The 23,230-nt window shown below is 36.8% G+C and overlaps 1 protein-coding gene across 2 annotated transcripts in view; it reads right to left on the bottom strand.

Annotated features, from left to right (window-relative positions):
• arhgap21b (Rho GTPase activating protein 21b) overlaps positions 1-19,766 on the bottom strand; it is a 54,874-nt gene extending 35,108 nt beyond the window's left edge. For both annotated transcript variants that reach the window (XM_084411379.1, XM_084411380.1), the window contains exons 1-4: positions 19,555-19,766; positions 18,511-18,677; positions 4,552-4,725; positions 4,430-4,451 (exon numbers count right to left, since the gene is read on the bottom strand). In XM_084411379.1, coding sequence (XP_084267505.1) covers positions 4,430-4,451; positions 4,552-4,725; positions 18,511-18,585 — 271 coding nt within the window. In that variant the 5' untranslated portion in view covers positions 18,586-18,677; positions 19,555-19,766. The remainder of the gene's footprint in view (positions 1-4,429; positions 4,452-4,551; positions 4,726-18,510; positions 18,678-19,554) is intronic.
• Between the last annotated feature and the right edge of the window lie 3,464 nt (positions 19,767-23,230).

Here is a 23,230-nt window from a genome sequence, read left to right as displayed (position 1 = left end):
GCACAACTACAAACCTGGAACCACATATTCAGAGAAATAAAACAGGCCTGAAAAAACACTCCTGGCTCTCACACAACATGCAAATTTAATATTTAACTATAACATATGCTGGTGTAAGTTCAGGTTGTTGTATTTTACTGTTTTGCATACAGAACTAGAGGCACCCTAAGGGATGTAGTGTAAGCTAGTTTGGACTCTTCTAGGTAATGTAAATCAAGTTTCACAGGGCTATGCACTAGTGCTCTCTTATAGACTCAAGATTGTTCAGATGATAGTGTAAAAAAAAGTGTTTTTGCAAAGCTTTTTTATATTTCAGTTCTGCTGCATTAGTCAGGTACAATATTATAAACCACAACGGTTTCAATTCCTGTTTCAATTTCATGCTTTTCAATGAGTGAGCTAAAAGCGTGGAAGTGGAAGAGTTCAAATCCTTAACACTTGGCAGCTACAAACTACAAAGTTATATACATTGGTAAATTAGATAGCCTACATTTTGTGCTAGGGACACGAGAAGAGGGGTGGTATTCTTTTATATAACTCTTTTCTAAACCCTAAAATATTTAGGCCAGATACTTACTGACACAGCGGTTCCAACTTGCAGAAGAGCATTTCACAAGGATTGTGCACCACAACAGGCAAAAGATAAATGACAAAGCATTAATAAACCTAAAGCTCAGTATGAATCTCCTCTAAGTTGGGCATGTTTTGAGGGCCCTAACAGAAGGGGACAACATCAGAATATACCAGTTTTTTTTGTTTTGTTTTTTAAGGAAATTAGACTAGAGATAGACCAATAATTTCCTGATATTAAAGTATTTTCCATAATCGGATCTCGGTTTTGTAATATTGGATTCGCTGATAAATGTCGCCATCTTGTGGCCGTTTGGAGAATTGTACACAAGACTGCCATTAAAACACTGTCTGAAGGAAAAAGAGTCAACAACGGCGTTCAAAGATAAAATAACTTACCTCAATAAACTTGATTTAACATAACAGCGATTAATGTACAAATGAGATTAGATAAATGCAAAATATGCATATGTATATATAATATATATGTATAAAATAGAGATAGAGTCACGTAATCCATCAAGTCATGTCCCAATAATTAAATTAAATAAATAAAAACAGCCATGAATGAATGCATGTTGGAAATAAATGCGCTAAACTTAATTCTCTCTGGTGTCTGCTCATCATTGGTCTCATAAAGTCACATTCATAAGGCCGTTTACAAACAGGGCTGAGGTTCAAGAATGCTCCAGCCACTATATGCAACTTTTAGCAAGATCCACTCGTTTAAAACTCCTTAAATGATATTAACATCTACTGTATGACCTGTATTTCGCTAATAAACATCTAAATAATTACAGCTATATGTGGAAGTCAATTATCTCCGCGAGAGAAGTTCTGCGTAAACACACAGATAAAAACAGCACTCTGTCAACAGGTATTTCATAACCTAGACCGACAAAAACATGCCAGATGAGATGCACTCGATAACTGCCATGATGTATTCATTGTTTTGTTTATTTTTCTGACAATGCATATTCCAGCGGATATTCCAGCGTATTCCATTCTCTTCACTCTTTAGCCTATTAAACAACACATAAACCTTTTAAAACTGTAGTTTATAACCATGTGATTATATTTATGCAACGCTGATAGACTCCCCTGTCATTTATTTGTTCTCTATTTAAAAACATTAGACTTTGCAAATGTATTTTGCCTATTGTTAATATTGTTGCTGTTGTCATAAAAAGATGCACTTAGTTCTATTAGTTAGAATTATTTCGCATTCTTTATTTGTTACCTGTTTGTTTACCTGATCAAAGCTTTTATTTGAAAACAATTACACTTTAGTGAGAGTGCACTATATATGTATCTATATATGTGTATTTTTTTTTTATTATTACAAATAAAAATATGCAAATGGGAGTACTAAGCAATATTAAAGTAGCAATGTTTTTTTTTTTATTCACGTGGTCTTGAATGTTTTATGCTTTTTTTTATTTGTTAGAATTATGTCTTTGTTTACCTGATCAAAGTTTTTATTAAAAAAAAAGAAAAAAAAAAGATGCTTTAGTGACTGCACTTTATTTGTACTCTATTTAATGATGTAGAAGTGTGTTTTGTTTTGTATGCAAGGGGGGAGTGAAATTACAGTTTTTAAAAAAAGTGTTAAAATAGTTTGTTCAGTTCAGTGCTGATGTTATAACTGTCAAAAACAGAAATAAAACCATAAACAAACATAACACGCAAATAATCAGTATCTCTAATTTAGACGATCATTCCTGAACCATCATGTCCTGCACCTGGCAAATTTCAACATTCTTCCACTATCAATCAATAAAACAAAATTTCCCAACATATGTTTTTTCCTTCACATAATCTTCATTCTTTATCAAGAATGCGGCTCATCTTTGACCATTATGTGACCATTATGGTCCAGTATGTGTGGTTTGTTGAAATGCCACGAGCATTACGACCTTACTATAATTCAGAACAAACAAATCTATGTAGGTCACAGTTTGTTATCTGCACTGTAAAGAAGTCAAACAGAAGGATTCAATGTGGGGGATCCTGAAGCAGATTTAGAAGCCTGTATTTCTGTAGCGATGTTTAGAGATGCAACTTCTCTGAGCAGGTTTTAGCCACCCAAAGCACCAGAAGCGTTGTTAAAATGTTAAAGTAAAAAAAAAAAAAATTATAATACAAATCACCTTTTTTAAACCGCGTCTTAAATCTCCCGTGTTCCACTCAACTCTTTGGCATTTTGCATATTGTTGTCAAGCTCATTTCGAGCGCAAGAACAAGTCCTGTATGCTCAGACAACCCACCGTCTAGTCAAATTCGAAAACAGGCTTTGCATATCCCTAATTGACAGCAGGATGAAACTACAGGAAAAACAGATCATTTATACTTTTAACAGTCAAGCTCTTTTGCAACAAAATGATGCAATCTTAAAAACACACCGAAGGTCAAAAGTTCAAACAGTAACGGGGGAGAGGTTGAGCAGGGGAAAGAATTCAGTGAGTTATTTCTGGCCGCTATAGATGGTTGTGCTGAACCATGTTACGAGAGCTATCGTGTGATGGGAGGTGGATAAAAGTCCTTCCTTGAGAGAACAATTGCTCTGACACAATCTTTTGGGGAGCTAGATTAAAGTAAAAATTGAGTAAACAGGGAATTCAGGGCGTTTTCAAGATCCTCAAGTCAAGTTTTATAAAGGATTTATTCAGTCAGAAGGTTGCATACTTGTCCACTATTCTAAGCCATTTTGTAGTATAAATAGTGCAAGTAGTGTGTACACACTGAAAATGACACTGTGCACTTCAAATCAGGGTTGGGTACCGAACTCTGTACTTTTAAGGGCACCGACCAAATTACGTCAATACAACCGAGTACTGATTCACGTTAAATCAATATGTGCCAAATTTCAGTACCTGAGAACACATCTGGGCACGAATGTAAGACTATTCAAATAAGAATACAATAAGGACAACAAGTAAGGACAACAATATGCAAGTGCTATGACCCTTCCCAGTTTAATCTAATGCAGTATGTGTATTTTTTTTTTTTTTTTAAGATAATAGATATAGAATAGAAGATAAAGTATTTATCTTAGTTAGTATTAATGGATCAAGTGTTGCCGAAAAAGATGCGTCTTCAGCAGTTTCTTGAAAATGGTCACGGACTCAGCAGCTCTGGTTGAGTTGGGCTTGAACGTAATCTCCAGAGCCACTGTGAGAGTCACTTCACCAGCATTTTACAGTTTAATTTAAGAAAAACTATCGTCATATACACGCACAGAAACTCAAAGGTCTTCACGGCTACCCCTCAAAATTAAAGTCCGGTTTAACTTGATAAATATATTACTGTTGTACAGAATTTAGATTCATCTCAATGTAATAATAAAACTAACACACACAAAAAATATATAATTTAGGCTATTATTATTATTAAAGGAATAATCACAATTTTTCTTCCATGTTTTAATTTTAACACTATAAAGGGGGGGGGGGGGGGGGGGGCATTTGATAGAAAAAAATATATATATATATATTAAAATGGTTGTTTTTATGAATTCAATTAATTAAGTAGCTAGTAGCCAATCATTTACAGGTAAATATTACAGTATACAAAGACAAACATCACAGACAATGGCAGACAGCGACCAAGGCAGTATAATGTCAATAACACTTCTGTAAATGACTTACAGTTTCTTTACAGTTATTGTAGTAAACATTCCTAAAGTACCGAAAAAAGGTACAGAATTTCATGTATAGGGGTTATAGGACAAAATAACCTTCTAAAATGAATACACTTGATGGTAGAGTGCCTAGTGCACAGTATAAGTGCATAGTGTTTAATGTGTTATCTGGGACAAATCTATAGATTACATTTTATGTCACTAAAAGTGATAATTTACCTCTGTGACCATGGTCTTCATCCTATAAGAAACAAACAGAAAAAAATAATTATTGTGTATATTGAAAAATATACAAACAATACTATGCTATGAAACTCCTGTGAATGAATGATGCACACTACCTTAAAATTGGAGTGCACTGCAGACTCTGGTGGGTACACAATGAAGTGACGCAGAGTGAAGCCGAAGCCTTGTGAAGTGCGACGCAGATGAATCGTCTTAGGCCCTGGCCAGGAAAATGGCTCTTCCTCCAGCTGGAAGAGCACTCCTGAAGAATCATCCTGATCCACCACATCCTACACAGAGAGAAACACATGGAATCATGAGGAAGCAGATCTAGATTTCTGCAAAATAAACAATAAATGAATGGGAAATGCTTCATTTTATATTACACATACGATAAAATTGATTTGGGGTTCAAGGGAGACAGGACCTGATCAAACTGTACAGATCGTGACACAATGCCACTGGCATTCACACCAGTGAATCACTTTTGTGAGCAAGAAAGCACTGAACAAGAGCTCTTCTCCCTTTCATAAGCAGAAGCAGTGGACAACCACATCCTGGAGAAACGGCATAATCTGCTGCGCATGTGGTAAAAATGAAAAGAGAAATCAAATCTGACCGTCAAATTTTAGAAAATTAATTCAGATTGTATAGAGCATTTTAAACAGCCTAGTCAACAAACTGAAGTAGGATCAACACAAGGAAGAATCAGAACTGCTATGACATCATCATCCTTGACATTTTCCTCTTCATATGGAGGAACGCCCACTGAAGGTTGAGTCAGGACTGGCCTGATGTCATGTCTGGAGGGTGTGGGTGATGTTTTATGTTTCATCTGAAGTTAATTTTCCTTTGTGGAGCATATTTAAGGATAATAGACACAATACGCCGGTTCCCTCACAGAAGGATTCACTGTTCAAATTTGTTTTGCTGGCATTAATATCGAAAATCTGTCACTGAGGACAAAAACAACTTTGTGGAAACCTGTTTTTCTGAATTATTTTTAAATTATTTAATTTACTTTAATAAGGCTCAAGTTGTGTGATTTGCTCATGTTGAGGTCTGAAGCCTTGAGCTTTCTCTGGATCTCCATGCCTACCAATTCCAGAGTGGGCAATTCTGCTTCCGGCACGCACTGCTCTGTTTATGGAGTATTTATAGTCTCACACCTACCCAATTTTCACGCCCTACCCTTTACTGCCAAACCTCCTCCAGCAGAGGTGTGAGAAATCAAATATTCCCCCTCCATAAACACAATCTAACATCTGAAACGCTTACAACTGGTGATGTTCACAAAAGTGTGACTGTTGTTTAAAGTAGAAACCAACAGATTATGTGCAATACAGATTATTTTTTGTTGAATTGTCTTAGAACTACGGAGCCCCTAAAGGGACCTTTGCAAAACTAAAAATATACAGGCTATCATGATAGTTTCTCGTTAGCATGCAAAAGCCTGTAAAGTTTTATTTTTGCAAAGGTCCCTTTAGGGGCTCCGTATATAACCAATATGCAGTGAGATTTTTTTTTTTACTTTTTCACAATAATCAGACAATATCAATAAAAACTAATCAAGTAAAGTTTTTTTTTTTTTTTCACCAAATAAAAATGTAATGGCCTAAATGACAAAAAATGTGTTGTCAAATGTCAAAATCTTTGGTTTAAATTACAAAAAGGAGTATTCAAAATGTATTTAACTTACAATTTGCAACGGAGTGGAAACATAAGTTTATAAATCTGCAATTTTCAGTATCTGATTGGAAGTAGTAAAACACTCATAGATGCAGCTAAAAACATCTGGGTCATGTTTGCATTTATTTCTGTCATTGGCCATAATTCTAATCTTGAAATCAGCATTAGCCATATTTATATATGGGAAAATCGACTGAGAGTGAGAATTAAACAAATAGTTCTAGCCTGGCTTAGAGGAGTCTTTGTGGTGGTTAAGGGATCAAATTTACCAAGGGATGAGGGATAAGAAACCACCTTACAAATGGTTGTCTAAAGCAAAAATGCTGCGAAATGCACATGAAATTTGGTGAGAAAGTGTGACATGCTAGAACTAGGGTTGTGCACGCCACGAATATTTGAATATTCAATCTGTAATAATTATTCAAAAAATAAAAATACTATTAGAATTTTGCTACATGTTGCTTTGCCATCAGCAGCAAATCTATGATAAATCCTAAACTCGCAGTTTTAACTAAATGCATTGTCAACATGTTTGATTTATTTGATCACAGAATGTGTCTGCCTCCTAGGCACAGCAAAGTTTGGAATTAATTTGATAAAAATCATCTTACTAAATGATCTTACAAAATGGAATTACTTTTGATCAAATGAATTAACATGTTGTGTGCAAACATTGTCGATTGAAACGGAGTTATAATATCACCACCACAATGAGAAATCACATGAAATCCAAAGACAGAAGGATCGCTATTGACCAGTCAAATTAGGAAAGACAGCTGTCCATCACTGCATCCCCGAGCCAGCTGAGATGATAACTTATTTGATAGCAAAATGATCGAGAAATATCAGGGCTCCAGACAAAAAATTAAATAAATAATCAATTAAGGAGCCATTGGCTCCTATAAGGGAAAAAAAAAAATAGGCGCCAAATTATTTTAAGTGTCACAAAGGAATAACCATGTTTTAATTTTGTCATGTGTTGTCATGTCTGCCCAACTTTTACAGCAACAGCATTTATCCATCTATCTTGTGGATGTCCTGGGAACTAAGATTCTGAATTGCTTTTCCAACTTGAGAACTACATTATAGTCACAAAGAATTGTTCTTAACACAGAATCTGAGCCAGTGTCAGTGACCATAATAATGATAGCATCCCCTGGCCATTGAGTATAGTTTGGCCTCCTCCTAATGCATCCTATAAATGTTGTTGTAGGCTATGTCTTGCACACACCCAATCTATTTTCCTTCATTAGTAATATATGAGAGGTAAATTTGGTGAAAGGCATCTCTTTACATGCAATTATTCATTTTTAGAATTCATTAAATTAAATTCATATTTATTCCTTGCATTCTTTCTCATGTAGACAACAGGTGAAGTAAAAAATAACAAGTTTAACAAGTTTATGAGCATTGAATGGCTTTTCTGAAGTATAGGCTATTTGACGTTATGATATGATTGTTCTTAAGCTGTTTTATACAAGCTCTTTCCAAGGTCGAAATGCTGATTGAGCGATCTGTCAGGCCATGTAGAGAACACCAAAACTACATTTATTGCTTGTACTTCGTGATAAAATTGACAGAATTTGAAAACGGAAAATTTGTTAATTGTTTACTAAAATTAAAAAACACATTAAAGGTGGCAGTTCTTCTCAAATATTTCTACGATTATGGATGGCTGCGCTACAAATAATATGAAGTTCAGGCAGTAACAGAAAACAGCAAAGATTAAAAGATATTGAGCATAAGAATCCATCAAAACGAGAATTGTTGACGATTAGTTCGCGTCCACACAGCTGACGTTTATCTGTTGCAGTTTATCCACGTTTAGTGCACAAAATATATGCTTCCATCCCGCACTTTTACAGTACTTGCATGTTCAGTCACTGACACGTCTCTGTCGTTTTCATACGACTAGCTTGACAGGAGTTAATCACTCATCGTTGTGTTTTTAATGCGCCATGTCAAGTTAAATTAGTTATTTTAACAGAGCCTGTCTCAAGATGCAGTGGTCTTTCCCATTCATTAGCGCTCTGTCTGTCTTGTGCTCTCTCTAGAGTGAATGTCTGTATCTGTAGGCTGTTTACACATGGTATTAAGATGCGTTTTGGTCGATACATTTGGACCATATACATTTATTCACCAATAGACCCTCTCCTCAAAGAAATCAGGACAGAAGTGTTTGAAAGTGGACAATAGAGACAGATTAAAACAGGTGTAAACAGGAATGTGTCTCTCTCGTCTACTTGTGATCCAATCGACCAAACGCATCCTAATACCAGGTGTAAACAGAGCCTGTGTGCTGCCTACAGTGAACGCATCATGTACGGTATACGTGTAAATGATCAATCACTGACATTTAATATTACTTGTCCACATTCATGGTACTAGTATTATATTTAGCTTGCTAGTGTTATGTTTTAATGCTTAATATTTGAAACAAACCAATAATTTGATTAAACATCTTACTTTTAGGGATTTAGGACAGGTTGGAAGTTATTTACGATGATTTTAAGAACATTCTTTTCAGGAATATGAATACTTTACGTAAATTATGTCTTAAGAACATTCTTTAAAAAAAAGAGAGAAATATATATTTTTTGTTAGAAGATAAGAAGAAAATAGCAGTTAAGAAGAATTTTGATGCAGGGCGGTGTAACTTATGGTTTAAAAATCTCTCTCCATTGTGAAGTGAACTTTCATAAAGGAGAAAAAATCATTATCCCTCTCATGACTAGCCTAGTTGATGAGGTCACTACTGGAAAGAAATGGAAGAAACATCCTAAGCTTTTGTCAGGTGTGTGCTAGGGAACACTGACTCAACAGTGAGCAGGCTATAGGGCTTTGGTCTATTTTGGTCTACTACACAAGTAGTCTTAAGGTTCCTTGAGTGGCTGGAATATGTTCAGAGGGTGCCAAATTCTGATTTGAGTGGCTGAGTCTTTGAAGAACGAGTTAATAAGTGTGAAACACAGCAAGTGCACATGAAATCTGAGAGCCTGTGCGAACTTGTGGAGCAGGTTTCTGTCAAGAGCTGTGACAATTTCCAGAATATTACACTCATTATGTAAACTGCTGAGCAGCAGTAAAGCTGACTGCAGGATGCTAACAGTGTGCTGTAAAGCAGTTAGTGCCGTATTGTGCTGTATACTAGAACAATTCCAGAAATTGAGGTAATGGGACCTCATAGATTACAAACATAAGCTGATTTGAAAAGCTTAGGTTTACAAAACTAACTATTAGAACTCCCTTACTAGTCACAATGGTATCAGAGCACCCCAGAGTATTTTCTCTCAGACCTTTAGGACCCTTTATATGGCTAAATGGTGATATACAGTGTATATATATTGCGGTATTTTTAACTTTTCCTATTTGGATTAAAAAAAAGAAAAAAAGAAAGTGATTTCACATCCTGCCCAATGTTGTTCTAAAAAAAAAATCTTCATATTAAAAGGCTATGAAAACAAATATAGTGAATGTAACCATCTAGGTTGTTATACACTGTCAGAAATAGGGGTACAGTAGGAGTCCATTTCTGTCCCCCAAGGTACAATCTACACTAACATACCCCATAGGCCTTATTATTGGACCTCAAGGTACATTTATGTACCTTTTTGAGGGTCAAAAAGCATTAAAATGTACATATATGTACCATTTCTTTTAAAGGTTAAGGTACAGCCCCAGTGACAAGCCATTGTACCCCTAAAGGTACAATTATGTACTTTATTTTCTGAGAGTATATGTGCAAAAAAGGGTTAAAATCACATTACATTCTATTGTAACAACATTACAATCTAAAAACAAAAATAATGCATTTTAAAGAAAAAGAATCACTCAATTAAAAATGAAACTAAATATAAACAAAAGCACAGGCTAAATGTTAACTGGTAAAAGGAACACACATTCAATCACATCAAACTTTGATTACTCCATTTCAAATTAGTCTTTTTACTGTTACTGCCATCATAAAAATGCACTTACTTGAAGGTTAAAATTCTACATATGGCACATTTAATGTCCAACAACAAATATTTTTGGAAAATGAAGCTATATTTTGGTCAGAATTATGGCGCTCCTGTTCTATTGTGCTCAGTGTGTTTGGTGTGCATGCACGTGGCAGTGTTCGTTCACTGAAGTCTGTGAGGTTTAGTGGAGACTCACTTGCATAAGACTAGTCCACTCCTGACAGCAAAATATTTTTAACTATTTTTAACATAACTACTGTATATTGATATAAACAATATTGCCTAATCCTACTGTGTATATATATATGTATATATATACACACACACTCGATATACTGCCCCAGCCCTATTATAGGCAAAAGTATTACACATTACACATTACCACCTTACACATGACAATGGCCAGAAAGTGTGGCACATGCAAAACACCTGATGAATGGTGGAAACATTATTTTGGCAACACAGCAGTCATGCTGTGCTGCACAGCTGGGCAGGATCCATTCACAGTGTGTCACCAAGAAAAACTACAGAATGGCAACACAAAATAGCATTAATTATTAATTATTTCACACCCACAGATGTATTTCTTGGCTCATGCCCTCAGAGCAAACTGGAACTCAAATTTTCTTGGCCATGGAAATTAATGTTCAGAACCAGTGCATGTAGATTTAGGCAAAATTACCAGTGTCTCTTTCACGTGAGATCACAATCCCAACCGGATGCAAATCAGGAATAGTGCTCAGTCATGCAGAATGGATGTGGTGATTTTGCTCTAGGACATAGAGGCAAGGCTTAGCTAATCCAAACAGATGGACAGGGAGCAGCTTCAGCACAGATAGTCCCACACTTTATGGTATGGTGACAGACTAAACCAATAAATACTCTACTAACACCTCCATGTGCCAAAACCCCCATAATCAAATGGCCACAGCTCAGCCTTCTATGGAAATGCTCCCTAAAAGGGAACAGAAAGAGTTCATGAAGGTGAGGGAAAAAATGTAAATGGGCATTTATTATGTAATGTTGCAGATTTATTTAGTTGTTAAAGCTGAACAAGATGTGTCTAAAGATTTGCCTAAATATGTAGTAAGTTAAACTTTCTCCCCGTGTAATATTTATCCCAACTGTCAACTAGGAAATTTTATAGAAAAGCAACAAGGTTTTGCAGCTTGTGAAGGTACAATATTCACATTTGAGAATACAGTATATTTATAATGACAAGTAAATGAGGCACAGCTGAGGAACCCTTAAAGGGTTAGTTCAACCAAAAATGTAAATTATGTCAGTAATTACTCACCCTCATGTTGTTCCAACCCCGTAAAACTTTTGTTCATCTTCAGAACACAAATTAAGATATTTTTGATGAAATCTGAGAGCTGGCCCACTCCTTCATAGGCTTCTAGGCAATTTCATTCTGCCGGCCCAGAAAAGTTAGTAAAAACATCATTAAAATAGTCCAAGTGACTACAGTGGCTCAACTTTAAGTTTATCAAGCGACGAGAATACTTTTTGTGCGGAAACCCCCCCCCCTAAAAAAAAGAGAACTGAGATGACGACGCAGATGGGTCTCGATGTAGTGATTAAAATGGTTCTAAAGTGTGCATTACCTGGATGTCCAAATCGTGAGAAACCAACGAGAAAACGTAAAAGTGCCTTACCAATATCGCAAAATGAATGGCTTACCTTTCACACTTTCCCATCAAATGATCGTGAGCGTCATCTTCTCAGTTCTCGCGCATGCGTCGTGGCGCTCTCGTGAACTCACGTCAGAGGCCCATACGGAAGACTATTTTAACAATGTTTTTACTAACTTTTGAAGTTGAACGAAGATGAACGAAAGTCTTACGGGGATGAACGAAAGTCTTATGGGGTTGGAACAACATGAGGGTGAGTAATTACTGACAGAATTTTCATTTTTGGGTGAACTAACCCTTTAAAGGGATTTAAAGTTTAAGAAAAACGCTGATGTGTCATTCCTGCCCTACCGGACTGCATACATTATTGATGAACATTAAAAAACAGCAGTAATATAAAATTACAATTATATCAAGCCACATTCTACAGACACCTGTGACAAAAGCCAAGCACCAATACTGCACATATCTGTGACACTCCCTGTACACACAACATCCTTTTGTTCTGGAAGAGTGTGGAGCAGCAGTTCTTTCAGGTTATGCAGTAAGCCTGTAAATAATTCATGATGAGCACAGATGCACCTGGACAATGTGTTGCCCTCCCAGAGGTGTGTGGATGGTGGCTGGGCTTGCATCAGAAATAGGAATGTTCTCCTTATAAGAAAGCAACAGCTAGATAAGCTCCAAGTACCCCAGGCTGATAAACACATGGACAACTGAAGAAAGTGAACAAAATGAAGTGTCCCTCCAGGCATTTTGCATTATAGTCATGTCATGCTAGTGGTGTTTTCAGCTGACCACGGTGCACAAGAGGTAGTCTCAGCCTCAGACGTCAAGACCACGTACCGCTGGCTGAATGTCTGATGCATAAGGCACACAAAATTGGTAGTCATTTGTGGCAATTCTACAGGATTTCTGGGAGACGTGTGTGTCGCTTTCTTTATCAATCAGCCTGGAAACAAAGCCTTTGTTATGCCAAACCCCCTCATTGAAGAAAAAAGTTGTCACATTTACAACTGTGACAAAGAGCTCTTATCAGGATCAACTAAATGCTGGATTTTCAAAAGTATGTGAAGTACGTGAATCTCGCAGCATAGACTTTTTAAAATAAGTCCAAGAGTTTTACACGACAGTCCGTTATTGTAGGGACATCAACGTTATATTTTCACGTCACTTAACATGACGACGCAGAGCAAAACAAACTGTGATTGGTTGCTTTACATGTCAGTCTTAGCCATTGTGTGGCTACAGTGCTTGCACCACTTTAAACTGTTTACTGTAGTAATGTATAGTAAAAGTATACTTTTTAACGTTGTATACTTTTTCTATGTTGGTTCTTTCATGGGTCTTACACTTACATGGGTCAATGATTATTTATCCAAAATAGGGCTGCAAAAACTAATCGATGTCATTATCGATTAATCATGTCTGCCGACCGTGCACCGAAGATTTCCGCCAGTCGCATCAAATTACAGTGCTGAATAACGCATTTCTATGGACAAAATGCATCTAAAAAATAGTGGTGGAAACAGAGTGAGCTGTTGCTGGAAGGATACGTGATCCAAATTGCATGATAATTCTTTATTTTAAGCTTCAAGCTAATGCATTAGCGTAATGTTTAACATGGCTTGCCCTGTCAAGCGCTTTGACAGAAGTGTGTGCTATTTAATGTGTGATATGTTAATGTGTTGATATGTAGCACAAAACGTTAATTTTACGGTTATATCCTTATCTGTAAGCGTTTCAAAATTCACACGAGTATTTCCATTTTGCATGAAAGGCTCGTCCTGACAGTCTGTGTTAAACTTAAGACTTTACTGAACGAGCGCCAGCGCGTCAAGCAGACGAGACGTATTAGAGAGGGAGACAATAAATATTCAGCGCAAAAACATTTCTTTTGCTGAAATATCTGTTGAAGAAAGTTAAATTGAATTGTAAATTCAACATGTAAAGTATTTTATGAGAGTGATAACTGTAAAGGTATAACACCATGTAACTGAATATAAATGTATGATGTTTCTTACATTTACAGGATAAAGAAATGACAGTAAGAGTGAATGTGTGTTCCTCAAGAACATTCCTCTTATCTGTTAACACTGAGTTTGTATTCTTTTCTTTATTATCTTGATTTTTAATGTAGGGATTTAAACTGTATTTTTGCTTTATAGCTCTTTTGCATAAAGTATAGATATAGATAATATTCACCATATATGTTTTCATAGCATTCAGTTTGAATGACAGCATTGGCCAGGATGTGGAATAGTGTGTTTTGTCAATGAAAGGAAATAGAAAAGAAAATTGGGCTTTTTATCCGATTAATCGAAGAAATAATCGATTCGAAAATAATCATTAGTTGCAGCCCTAATCCTAAATGAATAAACTCTAACTGAACTAAGCACGTCTGGACTCTGGTATGCTGTTCTTTTAAGGCAGAGCAGTGGCTGAAATCAATTTGTCTTTTTCTATTGAATTGAGAATCTATTTTCCCTTCTGGCCCAGGAGTTAATCATATGACGATCAGTAACAGGGCAGAGACACAGGAAAAGGGCCGAAAGCTAGGAATGCTACAACCAATACATTTGTGTCTCTTACTACCATGTGCATATTTCTGCTCCATATTACTATACTTTTCATCCTTTAAGGTGCATCTAATGATCATTCTGATACCTTATGAAAACATTATTTCAAACAAAATTTATTAGACAGTGAACGTTGGTCAATGTTATAAACAATCTTTTAATATATCATGCAGAATGTGCTTGGTATGTAGTGTTTATTGCTGAAACCCTTATCCATTCATTATTGTGAATGAACAAGTGAAAGTAAAGGGAGATTTCACCCCCCAAAAAAATAATTCGGTCATAATTTACTGGCCCTCATTACTCATGTCTTTCCAAACCTGTATGACTTTTTCTTAACTGGAACATAAAGTTATTTTGAGAAATGTCTCAGTGTTTTTTTTTTTTTTTTTTAGTCCATTCAATAGAAGTCAAAGGTCACCAAAAATGTTTGGTTACAAACATTCTTCAAAATATCTTTTAAGCCCTGCAGAAGAATGTCAAACAGGTTTGGACCAACATGAGGATAAGTAAACTACCTTAAATGTAGATTAGCCTATGCTTAAAACTTTTAAACCAAATCAACACATAGATATAGGCTAAATTCTATGAGGAGTTATGCATTTATTCACCAGTGAAGTAGCAGGAGGAAGCATTAGTCATCCCTTCCAGTGTCTCTTTATTCAATGAGGAAACTGTGGTCAACCAGAAAAAACCAACCCAACTAGGGTCAAGAAATGCCTTGTGCACTAAACAGCATTTATAAAAACATTTAAAAAAAATTGTTAGAAACCAACTCCACCCAACTTAATCTACCCAAAATGCATTTCACTAGGAAATTGTGTCAACATTACAACAACGGGGTGATGCTGTTTTAAAGGAACGAGAAATTTTTATGGACCTCCAAGCTTAAGAAAATTTTCCATACAAAAGAAATATATATATATATATATCAACAGAATCCAAAAGGACAGTCCAAGTCTACTGCCTTACAATAGATTTGTATGAAAAACCGACTGAGATTCACTGCAAACCATTCAAATCTCACACATTTTCAAACTTAAAAGCAACATATCTTTAAATGGAAAAGAACAGTTTGAAGTATTTTTTTATGAAGAAAGTTAATCATTCAGGTTTGTAACAACATGAGGGTTAGTAAATGATGACAATTTTAATTACTGTCGGAACTATCCTCATTAAGATAGCACAAGATCTGGGAAATGCACAGTATAAGAGTTGCCTAACACAATCCTGTGACATTCCAAATCTGGTGCATAATGACCTTTAACACTTTGAATATGAGTAACTTACTGCTGGACGCCAAGTGCGATGAGCTAATATTATTTACACCAAGGACTGTTGAAATAAATGAGTCACTTGAGTATAAATCTTTACAGAGTGAAAAAAGGTTACTAATCAAAAACCAGTGATAATGTAGAGTTCTACATTTTTCACTTCCATCAAAATGAGTTCAGCTGAGCCACACAGAACAAGCACCAGACAAAAAAAATTAAAAAATACAAAGACACTAATCTACATTTTCATATTCACACATTAAATGTTTGGCTCATCTAATCAACATGCAGTCAACAGGTTTCCCTTCCTTGTGAAAACTCCTGATGAAGACAGACCAACCACTGGCAGAAGAGAGACATACCGTCCTCTGACTCCATTTCAGCAGAAAAACAGAGACAGTGCCGAATATTAGATTAAAGGGGTGGGCTAATGTGAGCACAAATCGGCTGATTCTATAAATAGATGACCTTCAACCTGCCATGAACGTGGACAGAGGTTTATACAAAGGTCTTCATTCAAGGCCAGTGGATAGATTCGGCAGACTGAGCACAAAAATGTTGATTCGTGGGAGGTAACTATATATAAAAAGGAACTAATCGGGAACTAATATCACAGCATGACAGCAATACCCAAGATAAATCACCACCACTCACTTAACTTTTTTCCCCATTTAGTTCACTTCACTTTCTTTTTAATAAAGGAAAATCCTGCTTCAGCAAAGTGTTTTAGCAAAACAAATTCAAACTAAAAATGAAACCAATTCATCATCAACCAGGTTCACGCCTGCAGGAAAAGATCCAACCACGTCGGATGGCTCAAACTGAGAGCAAGAGAAAAGATGGTCAGTGTTACTACTTAACTAACTTACAGAAAAAAACTAGACAAACCTTCCTATGTGAGGCCAAAATCCGCACAACCCACACTGAAATGTGAAAGCCATAAGTTAATACCCAACTACACAGCACAAGGAATATCGCACGTTTTATTTTGACAGTGTCAGCATTCAGATGGTCCCCACATTGACCATGTGTTTAAAGGAAGGGGTTTCACACCAGCTGTTTGCATTGTAGCTGCTCTGCGATCTGACTGTGTGGTTCAGACCCGTTTCGAAAAGCGAGTCCCCCACAGCCAACTCGCAGATAAACGGATGCTCCTCGCTAGAGAAAAAGCCTGCCAGGGAATTTCCTTCAAGAGCATCCAAAGAATTTCATTTCTTCTGCACACACTTATGATTACAGATTACAGTCCTTCATGTTTCTCATAAACTACAAAAGGAATTTCAGACAGCAAATACATTCCAGACTGTGGAAAAATCCAGACTCATTTTGTGCCAAAATGCTCAAGCATCAAAACATTGTGTTTGCAGGACAACAACAGAGTTCATCAACAGGCAAAGCGTTAACCAAAGCTAAAAATCGAAACCAGCCTGGGCTTCTTTTGATATGCAAACTCCCCACATTAGAAAACAGGTTTAGCACACATGGCTATAAACAAAACATCAGCGATACAACCATCAAACAATGCAGCTACTACAATGCATGGATAAATACCACCACATAACAGAACTTTGGAAAAAGAGAATCTCTTCAATTCGAGAATAGATATAAGGCATTCAATTTACAGCTGGCATTCAGGAAAAAAATGAGTGGATTCGGATAAAGCAGCAGCACAGCTTGTGCATTCAGGCTGCTCAACTTAATTCAATCTTGTGACCTGAACAACATGTTTCTGCTGAGATTTTCCAATGGAACAATGCTAGTCAGAATAGTGTTTCCCATTAATCCATGTAGACTCTGGCGGTCTAATCTGAATGAACCGAAAAATATTTACATTTCTCATAATAACATAAAAGACCTTTAACATTAGCTTAGGCCTAAGTTTTTCTGTGTTGCTTTGGCAAAGCATCTGTCAATTAAACTAAAATCGTAATCTCGATATCGATATTGTTAATCTTAGTGCAAGTAGCAAAAGGCTGCGATTTAATGAAGTATATTGTCTGTTGCGCTACGTTTTAAATCGAAGTGCTGCACTGTGTTCAGATGCTTCCAGAAGTCCTCTAGAATTGTAATGAGACACGCTTGTAAACCTGTTGTGAGAGAAACTTAAAGGTCTCCCCGCAAAATAAAAGCTCAAGGGTTTAACTATCGCAAGTGAGGAAATTAAAAAGTATTGTAAATTTACTACTGTAACAAAGTAAAACAAGAAATATACTTATTTAGAAATTTACAGTGCCGTTGTATTACAATAGCAATATATTACTGTCTTAGGGATGATAATAATAATAATAAAGTATGATTATTATTATTAATAATTGGATTCAACTTGTTGGCCTTCCTAAAAACTTACTTTTTTTTCTTTTTAATCTACAAAAAAAATTATATTGAAAGGAGAAAAAAATGAAAAGGAACAAGGTCTCACAAAATTCTGTAGGAAACAGAAGCAGAAATTCAGCCGATTGTCTATTTACATCTGAATGGTCTCATTCATGCTGCATTCAAGATCAACTTCTGACAAATGACAGGGTGTGTTTCATTGGAAGTGTTAATGACCTGTATTTTTTTAAGTGCTTTGCCTAGAAGCACACAACTCAAATCACAAAGACAAACAGTCTACTGAATAAAAACCATCTGTGGCAGCACAGAGCACACAAGCGGTTCTTTTAAATCAGAGATCACAGAAACTGGCTCATCTAAAAATACACAATGATTCAAACATACCTTTTTAATTAAAAAAATATATTGATGATTTGTAAGAAACGTTTAGGAATGGTAGATTATCTCAATCAACCTACAATTGGTATTAGCCTACCTACAGTCAGAGATCTTGGCTAGTGACCCAAAAGGTCATGATGATCCATCACCATATTGTGGCCCTCCAGGGGGGGGGGGGGTCACCCCTTTAATAAGCATCCAGTAAAGATAAACCATGGGTCTCACCTCGCAATGCGGAGATGCGCCGGCATAATTCAGCTCATCCTCGTCGCCTGAATTCCTCCAAGGTGTTGCCATCATTTCACTACCTCAGCCAACATCTAGAGAAATCTCCTCAGATCAGCTTCAAGATCACACTGGATTTGCTTTTCCACATGTTTGGGTAAAGGACCCTGGGGGAGAAAATAAAAACACACCTTATCAATACTTAACATACCTTATTAAACTACAAAACCTTTAGAAACATTTAATTACAAAAAAATAAAAATACTCCTTGACATGATCATAATAATATTTCACTTGTTTATTCACATGTGAATGTTTACATTTTGGGTTATAACGTACTACAATTACCCTTTATTTAAGATTCAAAACAAGATTGCATTGTGTTTGTAATCAACTTCACGGTTCTCTGCACACATTCAGAGATATATATATAACTTATATATATATATATAAACACGTTTGACGGGATTTCCGATTTGTTCTGGTTTCTTTTTGACAGGTGTTTTCAAGTAACCCCGTAAACCAATAGACTTCGGCCGACATAAACGCCCTAAAAATCGCTTATTCCAGCAAAACGCGAGCCATTCCCTTGTGCCACATGGTTACATGAGCCTTCACCTTTCTGTATTAAAAGCTCAAACTCTGAGATATCAAACACACGAGCTGATTAAACAAGTTTAATCCTGTTAAAATAAAATGATAACCCAAGACAGAGAGTCTAATCTGATTGTAAGCGGAGAGGTTTGATCCGGTGTGTGGTCACTCAACTGGTGTGTGAGCGGCTAACAGCGCTGGAAACTTTCTGCCGTGAATTGATGTCGAGTAACGTTAACGTTACGTTCCTCAAACACAACAGAATGTATTTATATTCACTTTAAAAGTGCCGGACTTAATTTTAACGAGTAAACACATTAGGCACGTAGCGTGTTGGATAAAGTTTAAGTGTTCTGAGTGATGTATAAAACATTGGGCTTTGGTTAGCATAAGTAGCTAGCAAAACAAAGTAAAGGCTAACTGGTATTGTAATGGCTAGCCAGCACCTACCTGTTGGGAATAAAGCGCTGATGTTACGCTGTAAACGCCCATTGCGCACAAAAAAACTCATTAATTCGTTAGAAGAGTCTAAACGACAAGGTAGGTCCGTGTCCTGGCCTCAACCCGAGTGTTTTAGGTGGATAAAAACAGAACGAAAGTTTTCCTATTCCCCGGTCCAACTCGACGCACACGCGCGCGCGGCACTCGCTGGATCGGGGCTCGAGCGCACTCGGAATCCTTGGAAACGCCACCCTTTCGCGAGCTGGCGGACCCTACATCCAATCAGATTCTTCCTAACACTTCTCGTTTAAATTTCAGCCAATGATTTGCGTTGTTACAAATACTATTTTTCTCCAAACAATCTGTTATCTCTGTTAAGTCATTTAAAAAAAAAATATATATATATATTTTCTATTTATTTATTTATCACTGCGTTTTTATGGACAACATTTAGTAATATTATTGAAGCATTAACCCAGTGTTGTACTGTACAACAAGGTAGACAGACCTTTCAGAAATACAACTGTTGTTATTCAATATAGCAGGTTTTCTGTTTGGGGCCAGTTTGACCACAACAACAACACATTACAGACAAATACAATAAAATAAATCCATGCAACAACAACAAAAAATGGCAGAACTGAACTGCTAAATTGTGTACACAAACTGAATCTTAGCAAGTGGAAATTTACAGCAATTTATTCATAGGCGACTTGTTATGGTCTCTGAAACACTTGCTGCATAGCCTACTGATGCATTGTTATGAACCTGAAAGTTTGTTTATAATCAGTTCACATGGGATTAGTAAAAGTCATGAAGTATCAGTCCAATACTTCAAATGGTTTATGATCAGACCCAAAAGTAACCAACATTCAAGTATTCACTCTATACGAGTGAGGATGTGTTTTCTCCTCCCATATTTGATTGTTTAGTTGTCATAAGCTACCAGAACAAATGGAGCAATGATGTGGGACGGAACGTCTTGTTAGGACGTTTTGTCTCTGAACACAAAAACTGGACAGTGTTGTTGTTTATATGTCACCCTGTGACAGTTTGACCAGGCAATACAAGAAACTGTTTGTGTTACCCTACTCTTCCCTCGAAACCTTTATCATGCCAACCAAAATAATAGAACACTGCTAAATATTTATTATGAATATATTGGAGTTCTCTAATAAATCCATATTTTATAATATGGATAGATACTCCCAATCAGTATCATTTATTTTTTTGCCCAACAAAAAATACTTTTCAATGATATACTTCTGTCAACAAATATGTGAACAACTGTAATATTTGTCTGAGGACAAAATCCCCCAAATATCTCTCTCTCTCTCTCTCTCTCTCTCTCTCTCTCTCTCTCTCTCTCTCTCTCTCTCTCTCTCTCTCTCTCTCTCTCTCTCTCTCTCTCTCTCTCTCTCTCTCTCTCTCTCTCTCTCTTGCAAATACAACTGTTTGTCTGGATTACTGGAGTCACATGTTTGGCCCAGTTCAAAGCGGGGTCGGGCAGTTTTGGCATGCGATTGGCAGTGGCTGTGGAATGTCTGCACACACACTGTGCCCCAAAAAGCGGACGCATGAGGAGCGACTGCTATGCTCACAATCTGAGAGAGCTTCACCAGAGTTAGTCCATCATCTCTTTGCTATTCCAATACACTTAAGTCAGTATCGGTGTCAGTATCAATGTTTATCAGAATATAAGTCATATGCACAATTCATTTTGAAATCAATTCTGAGAAATAAATGTGTGTGTATATATATATATGTGTGTGTGTGTTGAGCTATATATTGATTTCAAAATTATGTATATATATGGCAGCATTTTTGTAACAACCATTTGGTATGGTATCACTTTTGTTTGTATTGTTTTTTGTATTTTTTGTATTGTTGTACAGTATATTGTTTGTATACTGCTCAATTGTGTCTATTGTATTGCATGTTACCAGGTGGCGATTTCATATGAATTTGTACAATGTGAGTCTTACAAAAACGTACAATTATTAGAAATTATATCCACCCACAACCCCACCCCTCATCACTGAGGCGTAAGCAGATCATACGAAAATGTACGAATTCATACGAATTAGCCACCAATTCACCAAACGTAAAAAAGTTACGAATTGACATGAGATTGTGTTGTGTTGTGTTGTGTTGGTTGGATGGATGGATGGATGGATAGATAGATCCAACATTTCATTTGAAGAACAAATTATTGGTTCGGTTAGTTGGAAATAAGTCATTGTACATATTCAGACACAAAGAAAGAAAAAGAGAGAGCGCAGGCAGTAACCTGAAAAGAGAGCCCTGTGAAAAGTGTTCAGTTTCTAGAGGCTCGCACAAATGTTCCTTTCATTCATGGCCAGCCGAAGGGGCCACCTGTTTCAGGGATTGGGTGGCCTTTGTTCCGAGGTCGTCCTGACCAGGGACTTTCACAATACTTCCCAGCCCAGGGAATTCCTCTCTCTGCAGTCTGATCTGGAACGGAGCTCAAACCACAGCAGACACTCTCTCGGGAAGCAGCCTTCCCAGGAAGAATGTCAGTCAGCTGCATGTCCTTCTTGTGACCAACTTGGAAACACGCCGGCCAGTTATAACTTGAAAACAGGAACAGTGTCCATCTTTGTTTAGCCTGAGTCTATCCAAATTCAGTTGAAACAGTGCTGAAAAGCAAGCTTATGTGTTTGGGAGGGTGTTTTTAGACATATGTGACTCCCAGAGAGATTATATTACCAATCGTACTCAGATTATCTTGCCCTTTATTATATTGCGGAAACAGATTTTTGATACTAAGGTTTCTTCAACTTCACTTACACACTCCTCAGAGAGGGCCAGTGCATTGAAATGGTGAACAAACCCATCTAAAACGGTGGTTAAACAGCCAAACAGAGAGAGTGACGCTTTGTTTTCACAGCACACTGAAACTCCCTCTTGCTGTTGAAATGCGGGAGTCATGTGTCAGGTGTATGAATAAGGCACGACGGCTCCGCCCATCTTCTATTGTGAATGTCCACTCACTCTATCAATGCCCCACTTTTATTTATCTTTCAAATCATGAGAACAAATCTAAAACTTCAGGACAATCAGGACGCCAGCTACATGTTGCTTTTGGGTGCTCCTTTGCTTTGTGGAAGCCTTAGATGAGGCTTTAAAATGACATTAAAAACTATATTTTTACAGGGTGAGTGGTGGTTGCTTGCCATGTGGCATTGCCATTGGCCATGTGGTTTCTAAGGTGTTCTGAGTGGTGTGTTGCTATCCAGCTGCTTCGCCCAGAGCACCCTGTGGGTTGTAAGGGCCTGGCTTATACAGCCCAGGTCAAAATAACCCAACGTCTGATAATCTGGTATTTAGATATGACCGGGGCATTTTTTTTTTTTTTTTTTTGCCCATTACTCTGATTGCTTAGAAAATTATAGCTTAAATCTCCTCAGCAAACTGCATGATTTGATGAACCACTCATGTAGGACATGGTGCAAGTTACAGGGAAGCCACTTTTTTTGAGGGGGTACAACACTGCTGTTCAAAAGTTTGGTCAGGAAGATGTTTTTAGTTTGTATTGCCTATATTGTCGCTGTAAAGTGTATTATTTGGGCTGTAAATGGGTGGGTGGGGACTACTTTTAGAAGAAATGCTGGTTATATGTTACCAATCTAAAGCTTTTTGGACAGCATTACATTATCATAAC

Source organism: Rutilus rutilus (assembly GCF_951802725.1).
Source record: "Rutilus rutilus genome assembly, chromosome: 6".
Lineage (NCBI taxonomy): Eukaryota > Metazoa > Chordata > Actinopteri > Cypriniformes > Leuciscidae > Rutilus > Rutilus rutilus.
This window is presented reverse-complemented; position numbering and strand designations above follow the sequence as displayed.